Source organism: Oryctolagus cuniculus, chromosome 18 (genome assembly GCF_964237555.1).
Source record: "Oryctolagus cuniculus chromosome 18, mOryCun1.1, whole genome shotgun sequence".
NCBI classification, from domain to species: Eukaryota; Metazoa; Chordata; class Mammalia; order Lagomorpha; family Leporidae; genus Oryctolagus; species Oryctolagus cuniculus.
This window is the reverse complement of record NC_091449.1, coordinates 54,181,011-54,204,274: the sequence shown is the minus strand read 5'-3', so window position 1 is coordinate 54,204,274 and position 23,264 is coordinate 54,181,011. Positions and strand designations below refer to the sequence as shown.

At 53.2% G+C, this 23,264-nt stretch overlaps 2 protein-coding genes across 4 annotated transcripts in view; one reads left to right on the top strand and one right to left on the bottom strand.

The window, feature by feature from the left end:
- Positions 1-23,264, bottom strand: part of ZFHX3 (zinc finger homeobox 3) — a 281,912-nt gene that overhangs the window by 249,244 nt on the left and 9,404 nt on the right. Inside the window, exon 1 of one of the 3 annotated variants that reach the window (XM_070062683.1) lies at positions 5,159-5,298. The exons of 1 other annotated variant lie outside the window; for it this stretch is intronic. The gene's annotated coding sequence lies outside the window, so the exon portion shown is untranslated. Of the gene's footprint in view, positions 1-5,158; positions 5,299-23,264 lie in introns of those variants that run through there. One more of the 3 variants, XM_070062681.1, reaches the window with a different exon arrangement.
- LOC138846541 (spidroin-2-like) lies at positions 4,089-5,698 on the top strand. Its single transcript, XM_070062556.1, has 2 exons — positions 4,089-4,114; positions 4,243-5,698. Exons 1-2 carry the CDS (start codon positions 4,089-4,091, stop codon positions 5,696-5,698), a joined length of 1,482 nt encoding a protein of 493 aa, XP_069918657.1.

Sequence of the window (23,264 nt, the reverse complement as noted above, 5' to 3'; positions counted from 1 at the left end):
ACCGCACAGCGCAGGCATTCCTAGTCACACCCAATGGCCTTCACCTCCCCAGGGAAGCAGGGCGCAGAGGGGGAAGCAGACCGCACTAGGGTGGAAGGTGGCGGGCAGGCCTCAGGGTTAAGGCCTTGCAACATTTTCTTTTTTTCACAGCATGAAGTCCGCTAATGCCAGGTTCAGATTTGCAACTGAATCAAAGTCTCAAAGTCGTCCCTACAAGGGTTTCTGTGGGGGGAGGGGTCCAGGGAAGTGGACAATCAGGATGCATTAAAGACACAGACAAGGTGTGGCAGGGGCGTTTGGGGGGGGGGGTGCTACAAAGAAAGGAAGCCGAGATGAATCACCGAGTGCCAGGGAAATACCAGGGCGAGTGCATGTCGAGTGTTTAACCAGATTTGACGATCTGATGCTGGGAGCGTCTTCCCCAGCGGGCAAACCCTGCAATGAGGCGAAGACACGCGACCCTCAGCCTTTGAACCCAGACCTGGCGGCTCGGCAGCGCGTCCCCCCCTCTCCGAGCAGCCGCAGGCTCCCGCTGCAGAGCAAGGTGGGGGGAGGGAGGCGAGGGCCCTGCAAAGCAGCACAATAAACAACTCAAATATGAACGGAAATGACATCAGCAAAGTGAAGGACCTGTTTACTGCAGATCAAAACAAAACAAACTTCCAAACCTTTTGTGTACACAAGATAACTCTATAAAAAGCCTTCCTAAAATGTCACCAGGGTCCACACACCAGCATCCCAACAAGAAAGCACATGACAGTTACCAAGGGGGGGAGGGGGAGGGTGGGAAGAACATGGAGGGGGTGGGAGGAGAGCAGCAGGAAAGGCCCAAACCCCAGTTGCTGTCCCCCTCTCTGCTGACCCTTAATATTTATTGGTGTTTATAATCTAAAAGCCATGCTCCGGGTTTCACTTAATACAAGGCCAGACAGCGCTGTCTAATGAGGCAGCATTACAATCAGCTTGTAATACTGAATTTTTAATGCTGCCAAGGATTCTGTTACATAATAATATGAAAAACAGAAGCCGAAAGTGGCCTCGCAGGGACACAGGCCTGGCCTCCCCTCCCTCCGTGCCACCCCACCTTCTGATCCGCAAGGGGCCATCCATCCCCATGCAAGAGGTCGGCATGGGAACCAAGAGGACTTCGTAGGAAACCCGCACTTGTCATTATTTTATTAACACCATTATGATTATCACTATTTTATACTTTCTGATCCAAAGTTTTATTTCACCAGTTTGAGCTCTAGCTTACCTGGGGTTTGAGGTCTGAAATAGAAATTAATTTTGGGGGAAGGAGGAGGCCAAAGAGACAAAGCCTGTGGGGGAGGGGAGAGGGCAGCTTATTTTAAGCAAAACAACCAATTTGGGGGAAAAAAAATCACAGAGGGAGGAAGAAGTAAGGGGGGTGGGAGACTGCAGCCGGCCGCCCACAGTCACAGCTGCGGCATGCAGTTTACATTGGTGTAATTTAAAAGCATATATATAGCCACCGTTGCTCCTCTCTGTAATACCCCAAGACTGTAAATCTATAACCACTGCAATGATTTAGTGATTAAAAACATGATAACATATTGTGTAACTGCAAACCACAGAACCCCTGCCAACTCCCCTCCAAGATAAAGGGGAAAAAAATACAGAAAATGTGTTGCTCGCAGCGATCTTCCTAAATCCAAAAGATTTTAATAAAAGAACCTCTACAGTAGGCGCTTCGGAAAAGGGTGAGTGAGTTCTGTGTGAAGCCAGCAAAGGGAGGGAGGAAAAAAGGCAGCTTTATGTGGGATTCTTTTCCTTGTACTAACAAATTACGTCCTAAACATGCCTTTTCTTTTCTCTCTCTCTCTCTCTTTTTTAATAGTTTGTTGTAACTGGAATAACTGGTCTTGTGCACTGTCTTGCATATTCAAAGCTGCTTTGTAATTGGATCTGGAGACCCAACCTTATTTGACTGGACTCAATAGGGTGGTTTTTTTTTTTTTCTTTCTCCCACTCTCCCCCTCCTCTCTTGTTTTGTTTCCAAGTCAGTACCATCGGTTTTCTGTTGTTGCTGGGAGCAGAGGCTTAGGTGCCTTTAAGCCTGAGACCCAGCACCTGAGACTGCGAAGGCACAGTCTGTGACACGTCAGGAGGAGTCTAAAATATACCCACAAAAATAAAATCAAAGCAGCTGTAGGGGTTCTGGCCTCTGGACAGCTGACCTGACCCTGCGCAGTATATTCTTTTATTTCCCCAATGCAGGATTCCTGCAGCATGGGTCAGATTCGAACTCAACGTGACCCCGAGGAGAAGGCAGTCACCCAACCTTGGAAAACTGCTCCATATTTAATGTGGGGGGGGGAGCATGTGCATATGCATTCCTACTCCCCCAGTGTAGTACCTACACAGTGTGCACGGACACACACACACACACACACACACATCAGTCAAGACTGCCAGGCCACAGGGCCAACTCCAGCCCAGTTCTCAGCCCACACCACCAAGAGCCTGAATTCTCCCTGTAGCCCCCCAAAACCTTCCTCCAGCTCCCTCGTGCACGCGTGCACATGTACACACACACACACACACACACACACGGACCAATTCTCCTCCAGAGGCTTTCTATGTTTAAAAAGTCCACAGATCTGATCATCTCCTCTCTGGACCAGAGCAGGGCAGTTTATCCAGAGAAATCAATAGGAAAGAGCATTTGCAAATATTTATATAAGCCCTGTGCGTTTCAGCATTAAGTAATTAAAAACTAAAGCCCAGGGAGGGAAGGGGAGGAGACAGGCAGACAGAGGAGGCCGCTGGCCTCCAGTGGGCTCTCCTGCCCACACCTCATCTCCCCAGACCGCAACCCTTTCAAAACTGACGCCGTGCACACTTTTACGAAATCCTGTGCGTGCACCATTTGCTAGACTATTCCAAAATTATCTCCAAATATGGATTCACCTACCACCACGCTTTCCACACTGTGTCTCTCTCTGAGCAGCTGACACTGCTCCCATCTCCAGTATGTTACTCCTGCACTCCTGTCTCTAATGTACCCGCATCAAGCTAAGAAATCTAACACCACAGATGAGAAGAGGACTTCAGAAGTGGTCACGCCATAAGCGAACTCCCACCCCGTTGGACTGCCCTCAGTCCATAAGATATCTGCTCCGTGGGGGCTCAGCACCTGACCTCCACACATGTAAACAAATGCACCCCCCCAAAAAAAACCACACACACACACACAACTCCAGTGGAATGAAGGAGTTTGAAAAGGAGCCACTATGGAATGGACTTCCCCTAGATCGTTCCGGGGAGCTGGGCCGTCAGTTCTGGCGCCTTGTGTCCGCTGCAAGGTGGGGAGCGAGGCGGCGGAGCCCCCCGCTGTAGATACCACAGAAATGTTCAGTAATGTAGGTACACGGCTGCAACTCAATGCCCTATTGATTATGCAGATGGGGATCAATCCCTGCCTTCCCCAATCTCCCAAGCACCTCCAAAGCAGCCCGTGTGCAACTAGCTATTCTCCCAAAGTAGCGAGCAAAAAGCAGAAAAAAAACATAATATATCCCCGACCGTCCCCCACAGAAAGGGCCGAGCCTCTTTTTTTTTTAATTCCGAAGTGAATTTATGTCCTGCAATTTGCATTACAGCCGAGCCATCAGCATCTGTCATATTCTTCAAAGGTACTTAACAAACCCTCTTTTAAAACTCACTACAACCGGAGGCCACAAAAAGGCAGTCAGTCTCCTTCTTCCATGGAGCCCTTAGATCAAGTTTCAATAATTGAGACCAATAAAAATTATCATATTTACCCTACTTCAAAGCAACAAGGGGCGAAGTTAAGAGTGGGTGATTTTTGAAAGCATTTGCAATCAAAGAATTTGCTCCAGTCGAAGATATTGCACAACATCTTACAAAAGTCAGATCCCAGCAACAGATTAATTCGCAGGCAAAGTAAAATATTTTTATATTTTAATTTAATAGATCCACAAGAAGCCTCTGAACATCGAGTCCAAACACAATTTAAACACACTGCATGAAAGGCGCTAGGATCCACTCTCCAACAGATATGCAAAAGGACGGACATTAAAATGCATGATGTAAAATTCAGGAACATGGTTTTCGCATCTCGTGGAGCCGGGTGAGGGCTCAGAGTGCAGAACCGAACGTAAACAATCCCAGATTCTCGTGAGCCAAAAAAGAAAAAAAAAGAAAAAAAAAAAAAAAAAGGAATCCTCCGGTGTCTCTCAACTCGGCCGGTCGAGCGAGGCCGGCCAAGCTGGGTCTGGCCCTGGCCGGCGGCGCAGCCCCGAGCCCCCGGGAGCCCCTAGCGTCCAGGGCAGAGCCCCTGCGGGCGCTCGCGGCGGCGCCGCCGGCGGGGCAGGGCGGACAGCGCTCAGGTGGACGACCGCGCGGCCGCCTCGCCCCCTCCCGGGGCCCGGGGCTCGGGTCCGGCTCCGGCCGCCGCGGCAAGTGGAGCCCCGGCGCGGACGGCGCCCGCCCGCCGGCGGCAGCCGCGGCCACTGCTCCGGGCCGGGTGCGCGCCCCGCGCGGCGGCTCAGCCCGGAGCCCCGGCGCCTCTCGGGGTGGGGCAAAGTTGGGGGCCGGGGGCGGCGGGGGCGGGGGCGCTCGGCACCGCGGACCCCCCCTCCACACACTCACACACACACTCACACTCACACACACGCCGGCCGCCGCCTTTGTCTCGGCGCTGGGACCCCGGCCGCCCTCCCGCCCTCGGCCCGCGCCCCGGCCGGCCCTGCCCGGCGGCGCCTCCAAACTCGCCGCGCGGGCCTCGCCCCGGGCGCCTCCACCCTCCCGGGGGTCGCGGCGGCGGCGGCGGCTGCGCGGGGGCCGGGGAGGAGGGGGCGGCCCGGGCTCGGCGGCGGCGGCGGCGGCGGCGCGGGAGGAGGAGGAGGAAGAAGAAGAGAAAGAGAAAGTTTGGCGCAGGGGGAAGGCGAGCGGGACGCAGCGAGCGAGCAGGGCGCGGGCGGCGGCGGCCGGGCGCGGGAGCCGGGAGGGGGCAGGACGAGCCCCATGCAAAGCAGCCCGGGCGCCCCGAGGAGCCCCGCGTCCGGGCGGTGGCGGCGGCGGCGGCGGCGGGAGGAGGAGGAGGAGCAGGCGGCGGCGGCGGCGGCGGGAAAAAAAAAAAAAAAAAAAAAAAGAGGGAAAAGTTGCCACTTACGCGGTTGCTTCTCCGGCGGCGGCGGCTGCAGCGGCGCTGCTGGCGGCGGCGGCGGCGGCGGGAGCTGGCGGCGCTTTTAATCCCGAAAAGAGGCGCTCGGGCCGCGGAGCCCATCAAGGCAGCAGCGGCGGCTGGCGGGGGTCGGCGGCGGCGGAGGACGCGCTGCTGGCGGCGGCGGCGGCGGCGGCGGAGCTGGAGCGCGCTCGGCGGAGCCCGGGGCGGGAGGCGGCCGCAGCCGGGGAGCCGGAGCCGCCGCCGCCGCTGCCGCCGAGCAGCATGGTTGGCGGGGAGTTTACAGCCCCCGGAGCGGGCAGGGGCCACGGAGGAGAAGCGGCGGCGGCGGCGGCAGCGGCTCTAGGCTGTAATTGGGATGCAAAGCAGGCGGCGGCGGCGGCGGCGGCGGCTGCGGCCGGGAGGAGGAGGAGGAGGAGGCGGCGGCGGCGGCGGCGGTGGCTGCAGCGGTCGGAGGGGACGCGCTGGAAGTGGGAGCTGATGAGTGAAAAGAAAAAAAAGTCTTTGGATCTTTATTCTGCTAATTAGTTTCCTGCAAAAAATGGCTGTGATTAATTCAGTGCGCATGTGCTTCATTACCCAGGCACGACGGGAAGGGCTAATTAGCCACCTTCTGGATCAATAAGATTCAGCAAAAAAGAAAAGGGGGAGGTGGAGGGAGGCAGAGGGGAGGAAGGGAGGGAAAAAAAAAAAAAACCAGGGGAAAGTGATGAGCAGAGCAAAGAGAGCAGGAAGAGAGGATGGGAGAAGAGGCTGGGAAGAGGGAGAGAGGCACCCAAAGTTTATGCATGTATTAAAAACACACACACACCACGCCACACCACACGCACACACACACACACACCCCAGGAGTGAGCGCACGCAGCCAACAATGGGAACCTGGCTAAGATTTTTTTTTAAGATTTTTTTTTCTTTCCTTTCTCTCCCCCCCCCCCTCTTTCTTGTTCTCTTTCTCTCTCCTTTTTTTTTTTTTTTTTTTCCAGCAAATGCGGTTGTGTCTAAATTAAATAGGAAAAGAGCATCTTCAAAGAAGAGGGTGCTGATCATGGGAGTGGGACAGCTTCCAGCGAAGGAGCAGGGGAGGGAGCGGAGACTCCGAACGGGGGCCACTTTAAATAGCAAATCTGAGGATGCGTGAAGAAAATAGGGGGAAAACTTTAACACGTAGCATAGCCTAGGCAATTTATATCTAATATGTTAATTTTGTCTTCTGACATAAGACGCAATCAATCTTCTCCGGTTCTTTAGAAGGGGAGGGAGGGGGGGTGATGAGTAGAAGGAATAAAAGGAGGAAAGGGAATCAGAACTGAAAGGCGTAACTTTAGGAAAGACAAGAAAAGGGAAAGTTGCACTTGGAGACAAGTCTAACTTTCTACCTTTCTGGACTTAAGAGAAAAGTAAAATCAATTTTCTCGTGTAAAACCTGGAAAGCAGATGTTTTCAAAACACAGGAAGCTATTTTGCCATCAAAAGCGGGGATGTAATAAAGGCAGTGAAAAATAATTTCAGACTACGTTCGTAAGAAAGAAAGCCAATATATTTAAATAGCGAGGAAAGGTCTGGAGTGTAGGAAGAGGGGAAAGTACATACCCCTGCCCTAAAAAAAAAAAAAAAAAAAAAAAAAAGTCCACCAGCTACCTCCAAGAGTTTGGAGCACAGTCTTGAAGTCAAAGGGCTTGAAGGGAGAGGATGGATTTCAGATAAAGGCTAGGAGCGGTACATCCCACCAGAGCCCACAGGAGATCCCTGGACTCAAAGACAGCAGCCAGGGACCCTGCTCCTGCACCAATTCTCAGTACATCAAAGCCATCACTTAGGCTGGTGCAGGAGACCTCCAAAAAGCAAGCAAACAAACGCAGGAAGAACAAGAGTCTCTCTCTCTCTCTCCTCTCTCCCTCCTCTCTCTCTCTCTTTCTCTCTCTCTCTCTCTCCCCCCCACCCTTCTCTCTCTCCCCCTCTTCAAATCCTAGCCTCAGCGTCACTGCTACTGCCACAGATTTTTTTTTAATGACAAGTATGTATTTATGTAAGTTCTAAATATGAACTAGTACCATTGAAATTACAATGTCTGGAGTAAAATAAAATACAATCTGCACGTTAAGTGATCTGCAAACAAATGTAAAAGCAACATTTATGTTTTTGAAGGCATTATTAGCAAACCCTGTAACACTAGGTAGAGAGGGAGCACACGCTAAAACATTGTTCTTGGGGAAAAAAAAAATGTGGCCCCAGCCTACCAAGATTATTTATTTGGGAAGGAATTTGGAGATTAATCAGGAAATCTGTTTGATCAGAAAGTAATTCTTCATTTTGAGAGATTTTCCAATGCTCTTAAGAGCATGCAGCTTCTTAGTCAAGACTAGGGGGAGAAAACCGGTTTAGGATTTTGCAGGTCTACTTCATCTAATCCTTCTGAATTCACTCTGGGAATAATGCTGTTTTATTTAGGGGGGGAAAAAAGAAAGAAAAGAAAATACATTTAGAAAACTCGGGGGTTTCCTCTCTATGAGCCAAATCTGGGTTGCCATTCAAAGTTTTCCTGGCTGCTTTTCCATGCGGGACAGCTGATCAATAACGCCAAGTCCAGCCTGGCTTGCTACAGGTTTCACCAGTCAGTGCTTGCAAAACCTTTGTCATTTTCTAAAAATAAAAAAGCTAAAAGTTATTGTAGAAGAAGGGGCTTTTTTTTGTCCCTTGCACAATGTGTCTTTTGTGAGGTTAATGCCATTCTGGGTTCTCCATGGCCCCGGACAATGGGGACTCTCCGCAGCCTGCAGAGACTCTGGCTTTTTTCTTTCTTGCCTTTTTTTTTTTTTTTTTTTTAAGGGAAGGATGAAACATTCCTACAGTCCAACACAACCTCTACTTTGATTAAATAAATATTTATCTTTATTGTAGCCATTGTATATTTTTACCTTCCGTTTGTCCGGTTTGTGATTATTATTTTAGATTTTTCATTTGGCAACAGTTAATCTTTTTTCTTTCCCTTTCAGTCCAAAGTACAGGGCAGTGTAAGATGTAGCTGACTGAAAGAACACTGGTAAATTCTGAATTTGTCCGTAATACATCAGGTAAGGAAAATCGCTCAGACCCTCAGGAGTGTGTTTGCTTCCTATTTATCTGTCTTCACGAATCTTCATAAATCTGTTAGTTTATTTCTTAAAGATGCGGCAGAATTAAATTTCTCCTTGTAGATCTTGAAAAATCACTTAAATACTATGTATTTATTTTCTTTGAAAATGTAAATAGTACTAGGAGTGAACTTGTAGCTTGTTTGTTATATAAAGCAGTGCGGAGGAAGTCAGTATCTCCGCTGGTAGAAGCTGTTCAGGGGGAATTCTGGACATAAATGTATTTCATGTTGCAATATAGGAAAATGTCAGCTTAATCTGGTAAATACTTATGCTAATTTTACCGAGTGAATTCGTTACAAGGAGGAGAGGTACCAAGCTTGTATGATTGAATAATGCTTAGATGATAATCCAGCATCTATATGGATTATTTTATGTACAAAATGAAGAAGGGGGACCAAGAAATTCAGAACCTTTTAGCTGGCAAGAGAGCAGAACATTTCAAGCCAATCTGTTTTTAAGGCATTTACAGTAGGGAGGGAAAGTGGGGTGTGAACTAAATATGGCATTGGTGTGTACATTTCTGTCTCTTGCTCAAATGAATGGATATATATGTATCTATATAAACACAAAGGTCCGTGCATGAAAGGGCTCCTAAATATACATGTGGATGACTTCAGATGTTTCTGCATCTGTGTGTTGGTGAATACAGAGGTGCACACCCAGATACAAGGTGTCCATAAAGGCAGGTCTGCCTGGAGCTCTGCCAGGGCTGTCTCGTTGGGGGTTCGTGTTTCCAGAGCTGTGTGAAGCCACTTCTTTGCAAACACAACGTAGCTGTGTGGGTTTAAAGATGAAGATGTGGACGGTGAATTTGAGGAAGTCTGCTCCCCTGCAATGCTGAGAATCCAGGGCTGCAGTGGGAGCAGCTGTTATTTGGTTCGAGGGCTGAAGATGTCTTGGGCCAGTCTTCAGGGGGAAGGGAGTGAGCAGGGATCTCACTTCCAAAGACCCTAGCTCTGGGCCCTGGGTTTTCTACAGAAGGGGGACTGGGGGCACAGAAACAAACAAAAAAAAGGGGGGAGAGGTGGAAGAAAAGAGCAAACCCCGCGTGGAGGCAGGCGAGGTTGAAAGGACGCCTGTCTGTACAACTAACTCTTCGCGCCGGATCTAAGAGCAGGGTTGGAGGGCGAGGAATGTGCGGGTCCCTCTTTGAATGCGCATTGTTATTCTAAGTCTATTGTATGTACGTGTTGCTGTCCTTTCATTTGCCACGACAACATATGGATTCCATAAATGCAGACATGCCGAAGTGCATCTGTCTGGGTAGTTAACACGATCCAAACATCCCTCCTCATTGCGCTAACTCCAGCGCGTTCTCGGGCTCCCTGGCTGCGCTCCGGGCCAGCCAGCCGACCCGTGCCCCAGGCTCAATGCGCCCCGCAGTCTCGACCTTTTGTGGTCTCAGCCCAGGATCCAAGGTGCCGCGCCGAATAGGCAGGCGGTGCACGGTGCCGGGGTCAGAGGCGCCGTGTGTGTGTGTGTGTGTGTGTGTGTGTGTGTGTGTGTGTACTTGCGCGCGCACGCGTGCGGGGAGAAAAGGGTTAAGCTGGCCGAGCCAGGGGAAGGGGCTGCGCTCATCCCGGCGCGAGGTGCAGCCACCGGCAGCTGTGATTTAGGGGTCAAGTCCGAGATCACCTTTTCCTGCCTCTGGAAATGGCAGAAGATGAGGCAGAGAGGGAGAAGCAAGAGAGAGTGGCAGGCAGGCAGGCGAGGCACGTGGCGCTCCATCTTTCTGCCTCCCCCACCGCAGCCCACCCACTGACCCCCAGACACACCCCACAGTGGGCTCCCTTTTGTCCTAGGGGTGATGGGTGCAGTTTTTCTGAGGGCCCCGACTTGCTGCATCCACAGCTGGTTCCTATGGTTAAACAGCTCTGCCCTGAGCAGCAACCAGCAAATCAGAAAGTTCACCCTCCATGTGCCAGGGCATGAGCAGTGGGGATCTGGGTAAACAATGCACCCCCATTTGTGAAAAACAAGGATGGCCCAGGCAGGGAGAGGGGGTTTGGATGTTGGGGCCAGCCCTTCAGAGTCCGGTCATGTCTGCCCCAGTCGTGGGCAGATGTACACAGTGGTGTCCACTACATGCAGCTTCTTGCTTTATGCTTGTGGTCTGGGTGCAGAGCTTTCTTTACTCACAGAGCTCAGAGGATACTTTTGTCAAAATATTGTTCATGCTTGAAAGATAACCAAAAACCAAATTCTGATTTATCTCTGAGCCGTTTCACCGGGAAAGGGCAAAGCGTCTAAAGTCCTCTTTTTGGTCTTGGCTCAGCGTGAAGCTGGCCAGGATGTGGGTCTCTGCCCCCAGGTGATGTCCTGGGGGCTCCAGGGGTGGGCTGGGTGCCCAGGAAGAGACTCTCACTGACAAAGAGCTTCCTGGATCCATCCCTGGCCGTGAGGTAGGGCGCACAGACCATGACAGCTCTTTTGGAAAGTTACTCCAAGAAAAAGGAGTCTGGGGTGGGACAAGAATTGGCTGGAAATGACCAAAAGAAAGAACTAGGTCCCTGGAGGACCCGAGGCAGGTGGAGGGGTGTGGTGAGCGAGGCTTCCTCGGACAGGACAGGGGTGTGTTCGGGCATGGCCGGAGCAGGCTCCGCCATGCGCTCCCTCCAGTTACCGGGGTGAGGACGAATCACCCTGATTGCAACTTCTGGTTCCAGGGCCAAGAGCAGAGCAGCCAGTTCGCACGACAGCTGAGGTCTGTCTGTGGAGTCTGGCCGCCCCCAACCCTGACAGAGACCCCAAACCGCGGAAATCAAACCAAATCGGCAGCTCGCACCTTGAGAGATTTCAGCCCCGGGGCAAGGGGGAGGGAACAAAACCCCCACCTTTTTTCTTTTGAACTCCGGATTCCTACTCTTGAGCGTTATCCCCAGTATACGGATTTCTGGATATGTTTCATCCCCTCTCCTCTCCGTTTCTCAGAAGTAAAACCTTTAAAGAATTAGCCCCAACTTGGAGCGCCAGGGTCCTTGAAAGAGTTCCAAATGATAACGCCCGCCCTTCACTTGGAATACGCGGCCGGCGCACTGTGAAAGGCAGGACAGCTAGTCAGGTCCAGCGCTGGGGGCAGATCCCCAGCTTCCTCGATTCCTTTGCAATGGAAATCTGGAATCCCGCCGTGGGGCAGCAGGCGCGGCGCCCGTGGCTCTCCCGGGTCCTGCGCCGAGGGCACCACGGGCGCGGGCTCCCCTCGCTGACCTGGTACTCTAAGTTTGCGCCACATCTAAAGCCCGGGGCGGGTGGAGGAGAGAGAGAAGTCAGCTCCTCACCCCGCAACAAAGTGAACGACTGGAGGGCAGGAGGCCCTCGGCCCGGCTGCGCTCGCGGTAGGGATTTCCAAGGGCACAACTTGGGGGAGTGATCGAGGTTTCGTCGTGGCCAGCCCCAGGCAGAAAAAGGGGAAGCCCGCGAGGCGCAGGCGGGGGCCGGGAGCGGACAACTGAGACCTGGCTCCCGTCCACCCGGCCCGGGGAGTCGGTGCCCACGGCGGCACGTGCGCTGCTGACACGCACACACGCAGGCGGGCGCTAATGGAAGAACGCGCGGCTGAGCAATCCCCCATGCCCGCGTCTCAAGCAGGCTCGGCTTGTTTAATGGCCAGGGAAGGGAGTGCCTCAGCCACCCCCTCCCCCCCCTCTTTTTTTTTTTTTTGGCTGAGAAATATTTTTAAAAATAGAAAAAGAGAAAAGAACCTATACCGCGTACATATTCTGGAGAAACGTGTGAATTTTTTTTTTTTTTTACCGAGAAATACCTAGCGCCATAATATTTCTGATTTAAGGGGCAAAGGAAATCTTTGAAGTGCAGGAAATCAGTAGGGGACGAACCAGCTTCTCCTAGTTTTGCGAGCCTCTCCTCGGAGTCAGTAATGGGATTTAAGAGAGATATTCCCAGTCCTCCCCCTCCCTCCCCCTGTATTTCGCTCTCTTCGCCCTAGAAAACACATGCAGTAACCGCCCGCACGTCTAAAGGGACAGTTTAGAGAGAAACGCGCTATGGTACCCGCATCAACTTTCTTCCTCTCTTCAAATGAAGTTGGGGGAAAAAATTACAAGGACAATTTAAGCAACAAACGACATCGAACATATTTTTCCAAAGCAAAAATTTTCCGATTCGTTTGTTTCCCATTCTTAGAAATGCAGAAAAAGGCGAACCCGATCTTCCCGCGCGCGGGCGGCACGAAATTCGGGGCCCGCGCTCGGTGAGGGCAGGGCGCAGCCCGGCGGGCCCCGAGGAGTCCCCGAGCGCGCCAGGCCTGTGCGCACGGCTGCGGCGTGGACTCGCTGGGCCCCCCGCCGGGCTGCCTGCCCTCCCAGCCGAGGTCCCCGGCGCGCCCTCGCCACCGCCTCCCTGTTTCATTCCAGAGCTCTGCGGGGCGGCAGGGACGTTCGACGCCGGGGTCCTCCGGCCCGGGTGTAGGACGCAGGCTTTTTGCGTCTGCTCGCCGGCTCCCCGGGCTGGGCGTTGTAGAGGCCAGGCGCCGGCCCCGCACCCCACCTCGTCTCGACGAACCACAGCCTCTAGACAGTTTCCCGAGGTGCTGACCGCCCCCAGCCTCCCCGAGCGCATCTCTAATGTCTGACACACCCAGCCCCATTTCGGGACCCTTGCTTCCTGCTGGCTCCTGGCTCCCGGAAAGAAGCCCGTGCGCTCCGGCCCCTGGAGACGCTGGCTGGGGCGCTCCGGCCGGCGCAGAGCCGCTGCCCTGGGACCGTGGCGCCCCTCGCAGATGCGCGCGGGGCCTGGCCCCGCGGCTCTTCGTTGGGGCGGGGAAACGGCCCCGGGGCGGAGCAATTCGATCACCCTCTTTGAGCCCCTGCGGGTGCCCAGAAAACCCACCAGGCGAGGGGCCCGACCCCTGCCGCGGCCTGGGAAGGAGTGGGCGCACAAGGGCGCAGCTGGTGGCCCGAGTCCGCACCGCCCAGGCCCCAGCACCTGACTTCCCCGCACCCGACTCCCCACCTGGGGCCGCTCGTCCTGCGCCTCCCTTCCTGCCGCCCTTACCGCGCCCCACCAGCCTGTGCTGGACCGCAGGGGCCCCACCCCCTCCCCCGCAAGACGCCGACTCGAGGGTCCTATCCCCGACTTGGGGAGGACCCTGGGCTGGAGTCTCACGCAGCCCTTCCCAGCCGAGGCCTGCGGAAGGAGGACGGTTCCAAGAGCAGAACTGGGAATGGAGACCCCCTCGGGGCTGCTCGGCTCGCCACTGAGGCGCGGCTGGCCAGGCAGCGGGCGGCCTCCAGGAGAGCCTGTGTCTGCGGGTTTGGGGCCGCACACCTCCTTTCCTGTCAGGTTGCCCCGGAAGAAAGAGGAGAGCGGGCGGGTGGGTGCCGACCCCTCTTTCCGCTGCTGGGAACGCTGCGGCAGGGAGACTCGCTCAGTGCCACACTTAAGCCCCGACGCTCGAATGCTAAAGGTTAAACTCACAGTCTTCGGGAAGGGCTTCCTGCCAAGTGGGGCAGCGGTGCGCGCTGCCTCGGGCCCTCCTCCGCCCCACCCTGGGCCCTCCAGGTACGGCCAGCATGGCCGGCTCCTGGTGCGCCTGCACTTTGGGCTGGAGAACCCCTCGGGGCTGGCTCTTGCCTGCCCCCATCTCCAAGGAACCTCTCTTCCCGGGTCTCCTCCTGTGGTTGCGCGGGTAGCTGATTGTACCTCAGTCTGCCCTTGGGCCGCCCGCGGGGGAGTTAGAGCGATCGCTTCTTAGCTGCAGAGATCAAGGTCACACAGCGAGCCACCTTTGAGAGCCCACACGTTCGCTCCTTGTCCCTTTGCTACATACACTGGGTGCCCCCCACCCCTCCCAGGCAGGTCGGCGCAGGTGAAAAACCCAAGCTGATACAACGGTCTTGGTGCCCAGCCCTGGAGGGGTCTGCCGGCAGCCCGGGGCTGGAAGGGAGCAGGTAAGGACCTGACTTTCAGGTGGAAGCTTCCAGGAAGGAATAGCCTTGGGCATGTCTGGGAGCCTGGGACCAAAGGCACCGCCCCCAGTGATGGTGAGATTCAACTCAGCACTTTCAAAGAACTAGGACACAGGAATGGGGAAGGCGCTGAGCACAGGGGCCAGGCGAGGTGGCCCCTTTCTCCTCTCATCCTCCTGTTGTGCACACACTATGTGCTTGCTGCCTGCCAGGCACTTTACATGCAGTCGCTTTCAGTTCTTCCCAGGGGCCCTGGGAAACTGATATTTGTCTCGTCTCATAGATGAGGAATGCCAGACTCAGAGAGGTTAAGTCACTTATTTAAGGTCACACAGCTAATTACGTGGTTCAGCTTGAATTAGGACCCAGGTCTGCCGGGCTTTAAAGCTATTTCTGTTCCGCCAGCTGCCTCTTGTCAGAGTGCAGAGAACCAGGAGACCCAAGGGAGGACCAGAGATACAAGTGCAGTGCCAGCAGGCTGAAGCAGGGCACGACACGTGTTCCGGGGCCGCCCTTGGGCTTTGCCTGGGTTCAGGGCTGGACGCACGGCTGGGAGACAAGTCACTGGTGGGCCCTGAGGAGCTGCTCCCAAGGGAAGAAGGGACAATGTGTGGAGCTGTTGTGGAGCCCAGGATTTGAAGTTCAGAACTGCTCATGACAGCAGAGGCTCCTACCAGCCCTTTTTATGTTTCTGTGTAAGTGTTCTTAAACTACGTCTGATGCTGAGACAAGCTCCTTGCTCCTGTGAGGCAGCAGGGCCGGCAGGAAGGGATGATCAGGTGACCAGCCACGGGTGAAAAATATTAGGAAATCCAGTAAACGGGGAATAAGGGCAGTGGCATCCCAAAGGTGGGCCTCCTGGGGGTGTCCTGGTCACATCAGTGCAGAGCAAAGATAGATAGACAGACAGACAGATAGATAGATAGATAGATAGATAGATAGATAGATAGAAAGAGCACTAGTTAGCTCTTGTACCCACTGGTTCACTCCCCAAATGGCCACCACAGCCAGGCCAGGCCAGGCTGAAGCCGGGATCCTGGAGCTCCATCCAAGTCTCCCATGTGGGTTGCAGGGGCCCAAGCACTCTGGCCATCATCCACTGCCTCCCAGGGGCATTAGCAGGGAGCTAGATCAGAAGTGGAGCAGCCGGGACTGGAACCAGTCTGCTTAACGCACTGTGCCACAACCAGCCCCAGTGGTCAGTTCGGCAAAGCCTAGGGTAGGGAAGTGTGTGTGTGGACGCAGCCCTGCGGCCCCCTCTGAACAAAAATGCCTCCCTTGCCCATCCTGAGGCTCAGCCACGGGAGAATCTCCGGCCAACGCTGGCTTGCACAGGTCTTACCAGGCGCCGGACCACTCCCTGGCGTGGCTCTGCACAGCCTGTAGGCGTGGGCCGATTTCTCCTCGCCGTGCTGAGTTGGGTTGAAGCTGTGCAAGCCCGTGTGTGTGACCGGGCAGGACCAGCCAGGCCCACGCGGAGGGGTGGCTGAAAGGCTTGTTAAGGAAGTACTTCTGACTAGGCAATCCAATTACATAATGCTGCAAGAATAACTCTGGGCTGAGAGTCATGTCCGAGTGACGTATTTCGTTAATGGAGAAGGGTATCAAATATCTATCTTTTAACCCAAGGACTGGAAGTACACTTGTGTGCACTGATTGGACCCCTACCTTTCTGCCTGCACCCCACCGCATAAGGGAGGTGGGGGTGGGAAGCACAGCAACAGTGCCTAGTTTTTCCCCCTCCTTTGTTCCCCAGGTGCATCTAAGGCCAACTTTTAATTTAGCTCCTGTCTGCCAGCTCCTAAGTCCATCCCCAGAGGCACGTCTGCCCAAATTTGTCTCACCATGTTCCCTGCTAGAAACCGATCAGGGAAGGGTGAGGGCAGAGAGGCTAGGAGGGGAAGAGAGTGAGAGGGGCTTTGGTTGTGTTTTCTGGAGGGGAGATGCCTTGTTATGTCTGCTTAGACAAGATGCGGGCTGCGGGTCTCCTGGGAGGAACCCCAGCTCGTCCAGTCGGCCTGGGACTGTCCTGGATGCAGGATTTACCCCAGGACGCCTCTCAGTGCTGAGGCAGGGAGACGGTGTGAGCGATGCTTCTCAGGGACTCTGGCCACATGTCCACGAGGACAGACAACTGTGACCGAAATCAGGTCTGTGCCTTCCACACAAAATTATTCAAACAGTGACCTAATGAGATATTTCTGTGCAGCTTCCATGGCTCCATGTCCAGGAATTTGAAGAAAAAGGCATTCACCCCACTCCCACCCCCACCCCACCCCCGACCAAAGCCTTCCAGGTGGAAAATGAGCTGAGCCATCTACCTTGCTTTTCAGCTCAAGTCTCTAGGGAGTCCCTTTCTGCTGTGCTTTGTGTGGGGGACCTCCCATAGAATTTTTTTTTAAAAAAGAACTCTGGGGGCAAGTCACTGGGACTTGTCACCTCATCTCTTCTGGCCTGGGCAGGGGTGGGTCTCGGTTCCCCTTTGTGGCACCGTGGTCAGATACTGCACCCTTCACCACACGCTGGCTGGCTCAGTCTCCTAGCATTTGCCGTTCCCTGATGCTGATAATGACAGCATCGGATCCTTTCCTTCTAACCCGCGGCCTGCCAGTCCAGCCTTCATCTAGATCCATCTGACCCAGGCCAAAAGGAGACACCGGAGGGTGTGCAGACCCGGCCCGAGACACAGGCAGCATCCAAGCCCCGATTCCCAGGCAGCCCCACCTCCCTCCCACTGAAAATCCAACTCTCTCTAACCTCCTCAGGCTGATTACAAAAGCAAACAGCTCCCCCTCTCCGGGCCCCAGTCCTTGGCTCATAAAATCGGCTTCTGAGACCTGGAACCCTGCGTGTGGAGGATGCGCAGGGAGGAGGGGGCGGGGCGAGATGGGCTCCCGCCTCCCCCAGCGGGCGCTGCCTTGATGGAGTCTATTTCCAGTCTGTTTACCTGGAAGGGCCCACGTGACCACCCCAGAAGGAAATGCTGACATCATTGTCTCTCTCCCACATGTGCGGCCTGCCTCCCAGCCAGCTCTGCCTGCCTGCCCGCCTGCCGGCCGGTAGCCACCCTCCCTCCCACATCACGCCTGCTGCCCTGAGCGCGCGTCTTTCTCACGCCACACTTGCCTTTGTTTTCTCGTTTCTTGCACACGCATGCGTTTCCCCCTGCATTTCCCCCTGCCTTCTCCAGCAAGTCTCCCTTCCTCTTTCAGTCCCTTTCAGATCTGTCCCCCACTCGAGTCTCCATGCTGTTTGAAAAAACACGCTTCTCCTTTATGGTTGAGGTTTCTAAATGGGAAAAAAATCAAAATCTAAAAAGGCTTCGGAAACCGGCCAGGCCACGGGTGGGGGGAGGGCAGAGCGCGCTGCTCCCGTTTGGCCATTCAATTTCCTGCTCCAGTGGCCTTCGAGATTTAGGGGCTGAGGGTTTGGTCAAACATGCCTTATTTATCTACAGCCTTTCTTCTCCCGGTCTGCGTCCCAGGCTTTCGTCACTGCTGCCTTCCCCGTAGCCGGACCCGAGGTCCTGGCCTGCCCTGGTGTGCAGGGAGTACGCCCAGCTTGCCTTTGCCGTCGCTCTGCTGCTGCAGGGGCAGCTGCCCGGCCCTGTTCTGTGAGGGACAGAGCTGGCTTCTCAGCAGGCGCCCAGCCAGGGACGCAGGGAGCCGGGAAAACCCTGGAGGTATCCAGGAGGGCAGCAGAGGGCAGCGCAGGTGCCTCCTGCGTGTTCATAGGCTACTTCCATGAGGAGCCATGTGGCAGGGCTCTGGGGTTCACCTGCTCCCTGGAGCTCTCCTGGTGCACATGGGCACGGAGCCAAAGCATGCAGTTTAGGAAACATGCTTAATAAAGACATGCGAGCCTTACGCTGTTGACTGACCCTCGCAGAAAGGGGGGGGGGGGATGTGGTGCCCCTGGAAAATGCTTTCAAGGCGGGCAGCAAGGTCACGAGGCCAGAGGGTGACACAACACGGGATCGAAGGGAACCCGGAGCTGCCCTTCCGCCACCCCCCCCACCCCACCCCCCCACCCCCCCCCCCCCCGCCCCAAGGTTGTCTTCTCCTGGGCTTAGCTGCCTTTTAGTTTGGAGGTGGGGGAGGGGGCAGAGTGAGGTGATGAGGTCATCATTGCTCAAGTGTGAACTCAGAATCCTCACCAGTTGCAGAGGTGGGTCCCGCCCCTGTGGGAGAAAGTGGAGAGCTCGCCGGGCGTGTCGCCACTGCGTTGCCCAGAGTGTTAGAGACATGGCATGGCGAGGAAGACCTACCGAGACCTGGAGCTGGGGCTTGCCGCGTTCACAGAGGCCAGCTGAAAGGCCCCAGCACCAGCCAGGAGAGAACTCGGAGTGCGTGAGGTTGCATTCTTCCCTCCACTCAGTGAGCTCCAGTGCTGGCAGAGGGGTCTGGCCGCGGGACCTGGCCACACAGGATCTCTTTGGCACTCTCAGCCTCTAAATCCTCCTGAGACATGCCGGGAGTCTGGAACTTTCTAAATATTTTGTATACATTTTAATTTTTAACTTTCAAATGTTACAGGTCAAGGACTGGCTGTTGTGCATTTTCTATTAGGCAGATACCTGAGGACCAGTTCAATGATGTTTGTGGGTTTCAAACTCAAATCAGAGTCGTGTTGGAGGGTCCTGGTCTCATTCTTGTCACCTCGATCTCTGTAGAACCCTGAGGAATTGGGCATAGAAGACGGTGGAGGGGGAGTGCAAGTGCCACACATCCAGCTGCAGGTGTAAGATGGCTCTGTCACTGGAGTCTATGCTAGTCAGTTATCATCAATTTTTAAAAATGATTTATTTATTTATTTATCTATTTGAAAGAGAGAGAGGGAGAACGTTCTTCTAATCACTTGTTCACTGCCCAAACAGCCCTCAACAGTTGGGCTGAGCCAGGCTAAAACCAGAAGCCTGGAACTCCATCTGGGTCTCCCATGTGTGTGGCTGGGACTCAGGTACTTGGGCCAGGTACTTGCTGTCCCAGGTCCCAGGTACTCAGGTACTTGCTACCTCAGGCCCATTAGCAGGAAGCTGGATCAGAAGCAGAGTAGCCGAGACTTCAACCAGGCACTCTGATGTGGGATGTGTGTGTCCAAAGCTCTGGCTTAGCCCACTGCACACAACACCCACACCTCTGGATCACTTTATAACCATGCAGGCACCAAAATCCCATCAGCAAGACCCACTTGTTTCCGTCTCGGTACCTGTGATGAGATGGAAAGACGCGGGCAGATTTGTATTCATGGTGTGAACTGCCCCGCCTGCTTCCCTGAGCAGAGCGCCAGATGGAGTCTACCCTGAACGCATCTCCATGAATGCTCACGGTGCTAATTGGTGCTCAGTGATGTGCCCATGGCGAGGGGGGATAATGATCGTGATAATGACAATGATGACGACGATGATGGCAGTGATGACGACACTGAATTGCAAATAGTGACTCCAGGGTGAAGACAGTCCTGAGCCCAGAGACATAAGCAAGAAAGAATGAAGGAATAACCCTCAGGACTTTTACGGAGTGTTTCTCTGGGGTCGGATTAATGTTTTAAAAAGCCTAATCACTCTATTACTACTTATTAAAAGAACCAATCTCAGCTGCTGACCCTATGGGCTGGGCTAAAATGACATAACAATAACAGAAAGTGGATTGATGATTGTTTTTTTAACTATCTGTGTGTTTTTGAAAGATAGGATTTAGTTATCTACTATTTCTCTCAAAGTAAATAAGCTATCAGAGATGAGCTATTAGCAGCTGAGGACAGACTAGAAGCCAGAGATGGTGTATGCCCAGTAATATCCGAGGGAACCTCAATGTGTTTGTGCAAAGAGGGGGGGTGCATACGTTTTCCTAAAGCCATGCACAGTTTGTTTAAATTCTGCATTTTCATGACTTTTTAAATTTGAGAAGCAGACACACACACACACACACACACACGACAGTTTCCTTCTCAAGTACCTTCAATGACTAGGGCTAGGCCAGGAGCTCAATCCAGGACTCTCTTGTGGCTGGCAGGAGCCCAAGTACTTGAGCCATCATGGCTGCCTCCCAGAGTCTGCATTGGCAGGAAGCTGGCGTCAGAGGCCTGACCCAGAGCTCAAACCTGAGAACTCCAGTGTGGGAGATGAGCATCCTAACTCGTGCCTTAACCATAGGCAACCATGCCTGCCCCTTCGTGACCTTTTCTTTTTTCCTTTATTTATTTATTTATTTTTTTTTGACAGGCAGAGTTAGATAGTGAGAGAGAGAGAGAGACATAGAGAAAGGTCTTCCTTCCGTTGGTTTATCCCCATAATGGCCGCTACGGCTGGCGCGTTGCGGCCGGCGCACTGTGCCGATCCAAAGCCAGGAGCCAGGTGCTTCCTCCTGGTCTCCCATGCAGGTGCAGGGAGCAAGGAATTGGGCCACAGCAGAGAGCTGGACTGGAAGAGGGGCAACCGGGACAGAATCCGGCGCCCCAACCAGGACTAGAACCCAGGGTGCCGGCGCCACAGGCGGAGGATTAGCCTAGTGAGCCGTAGCACCGGCCGACCTTTTCTTTTTAATTTTTACTTGTGTATTTGATTTGAGAGGCAGCAAGAAAGAGAGGGAGAGTGGGGGTGGGGATGGTCTTCTATCCTCCCATCCACTGGTTCACTCCCCAAATGTATACAACCACCAGGGCTGGGCCAACCCAACGTCAAGAGCCTGGAACTCATTTTGGGTCTCCCACGTAGGTGGCAGAGAACCACGCACTCGAGCTGTCAGCTGCTGCCTTCTGGGATCGCATTAGCAGGAAGCTGGAGAGGAGTGGAGGAAGGCCTCGGACACAGGCATTTCAAGTTGTGGATGGGTACGGGGATCCAGGCATCCCAAGTGGCCATTTAACCCCTATGCCAAATACTCATCTCTTTCATGAATTTTTTTTTAATTTATTATTATTTTTTTATTTTTGACAGGTCTTTCATGAATGGTTCTTATTTTATTTTATTTTTTATTTATTTTTTTATTTTTGACAGGCAGAATGGACAGTGCGAGAGAGAGAGAGAGACAGAGAGAAAGGTCTTCCTTTGCCATTGGTTCACCCTCCAATGGCCTCCGCGGCCGGTGTGCTGTGGCCAGCGCACCGCGCTGATCCGATGGCAGGAGCCAGGTGCTTCTCCTGGTCTCCCATGGAGTGCAGGGCCCAAGCACTTGGGCCATCCTCCACTGCACTCCCTGGCCACAGCAGAGAGCTGGCCTGGAAGAGGGGCAACCGGGACAGAATCCGGCGCCCCGACTGGGACTAGAACCCGGTGTGCCAGCACCGCAAGGCGGAGGATTGGCCTGTTGAGCCACGGTGCCGGCCTCATGAATGTTTTTAAAGACCCTTAGGAGTATAGCTTCCACACTTTTTTTTGCACCAAAATGAACTTGCCTTTTAACTCCATTTTCCATGATCCTTGTGTAAAATAGAAGCAAATAAACAAAGTTGAACACATCGAAAAGTCAATAAACATAAGGAAAAACTACTTGATCTTTTGTTAAAATTAAAAATGAAACAGACCTTAAGAGAATGGAAAGATCACCAAAGTCTCGTGTTCCAGTCCTACCTCTGCCACTCCAGCCAGTCATACAATCCTCAGAGTGTCTTCTTGTCAGCTAGAAATAGCAGCACCCACCCAAGGGGTTGTTGGAGGATTGAGAGGGCAGAAACAAAGTGTCACGCACAACGCTTGGTATAGGACATGCTTCAGCAATGGTTAATAATATCCTGATGCTACTTGGTTGGCAAGGCAGAGCTGGAGTAAGAGGATCCGACCATGAACTTGCTATATGAACGAGAGGGGCTTTCGCAGAACTGAGAAGTTCTTTTTGAGTATGAAGCGTTTTTAAAAAGTTCAAGGAAAATGTGACTGGGGAAAAATGCATCATCTTCAAAATTTCTCTGCACCCCAATAAACTTATCTTTAAATCCTATTTTTCCATAAACTTTTTAAATACCTACATGTTCCAGGGCTCTAAGTTGAAATATGTTAGTTCCGGGAAACAGGATATTGAGATGAAGAAAGAAGATCAAGGATAAACTTTTTTCATGTCTGGGTCCCCCATACACACCATTCTAGCCTTAAAGTTACCAAAATACAAGGATTGCAAGGAAATGCCTTCAGGAGGGGTGCTGTGAAGATGAATAGTGCAAGATGCCACAAGTGCTGTTCAGGTGCTTGGACGTCCTCAAGAAGAAGGATCTGCAAACCCAGCAAGTCAGCAACAAAGTAGCACTCTGGCCCTTCCTAGGAAGGACAGACTCTTTCCCAGGCTACCTAGAATTTCCAGAGTGCCTTGCCCCTTTGGACTTGACAACATGACAGATTTATTTCCCCACCCATTTCCCTTGCTTTCAAAGTTACCATTTCCTCCTGTGTACCCTCTGCCCCCCATTGGTGATGGAGAAACCTGGGAACCACAGCGCTCAAGAACTTCTGCGGGGGGATTTTCAGAGGGATGTGGGTGCAGGGTTCTTAAAGGACGGTGACCAGCCAGCACAGACTTCATTTTCTAGAAATGACAGACTCCCAGCTGATCTTCTGAGCATATCTGAGCAATCAACACCCTGAATGCCAAGCACATCAGATCCATTCGTCCACACTCCAAGACCCTCTGGGGGAGGCACCGTCATTTCTTCCCCCTAAAGGAGCTCAGGTAAGCGTCCCTGCTGTTGGGCTAAAGGGATGTGTGGTTAAATCTGGACCCCAGGACGGCAGCTCAACTAATCCCCAACTTTTCTGCATGTGTTGACCAAGAGGTGGGATGGAGCAGGTTCAAGCATTTTGCTAAATAAAACACAGATTATCTTTATCATTTCCCCTCAATCTGCTGAAATCTTGTTACTCTTTCATGGAAGGAAATGAATCAGTTTGACAGGACTTGTTCTGTCAAGTGACGTGAGTTCCCAACACTGTATTCACTACAGAGTATTCTAGAAATGATTCGGCAAGCATTTTTTTTTCCAGATAAAGTTCCAGATTAGGATATTACAAACTTCCCCTTTTCTTTTTAAAAACAAAAGGATGGT

Coding starts and splice junctions, on each gene's coding strand:
- LOC138846541 (XM_070062556.1), top strand. CDS start 4,089: ATGGTTTTCGCATCTCGTGGAGCCGG. Junction 4,115..4,242: donor TTCGCATCTCGTGGAGCCGG/GTGAGGGCTCAG, acceptor CGGTCGAGCGAG/GCCGGCCAAGCTGGGTCTGG.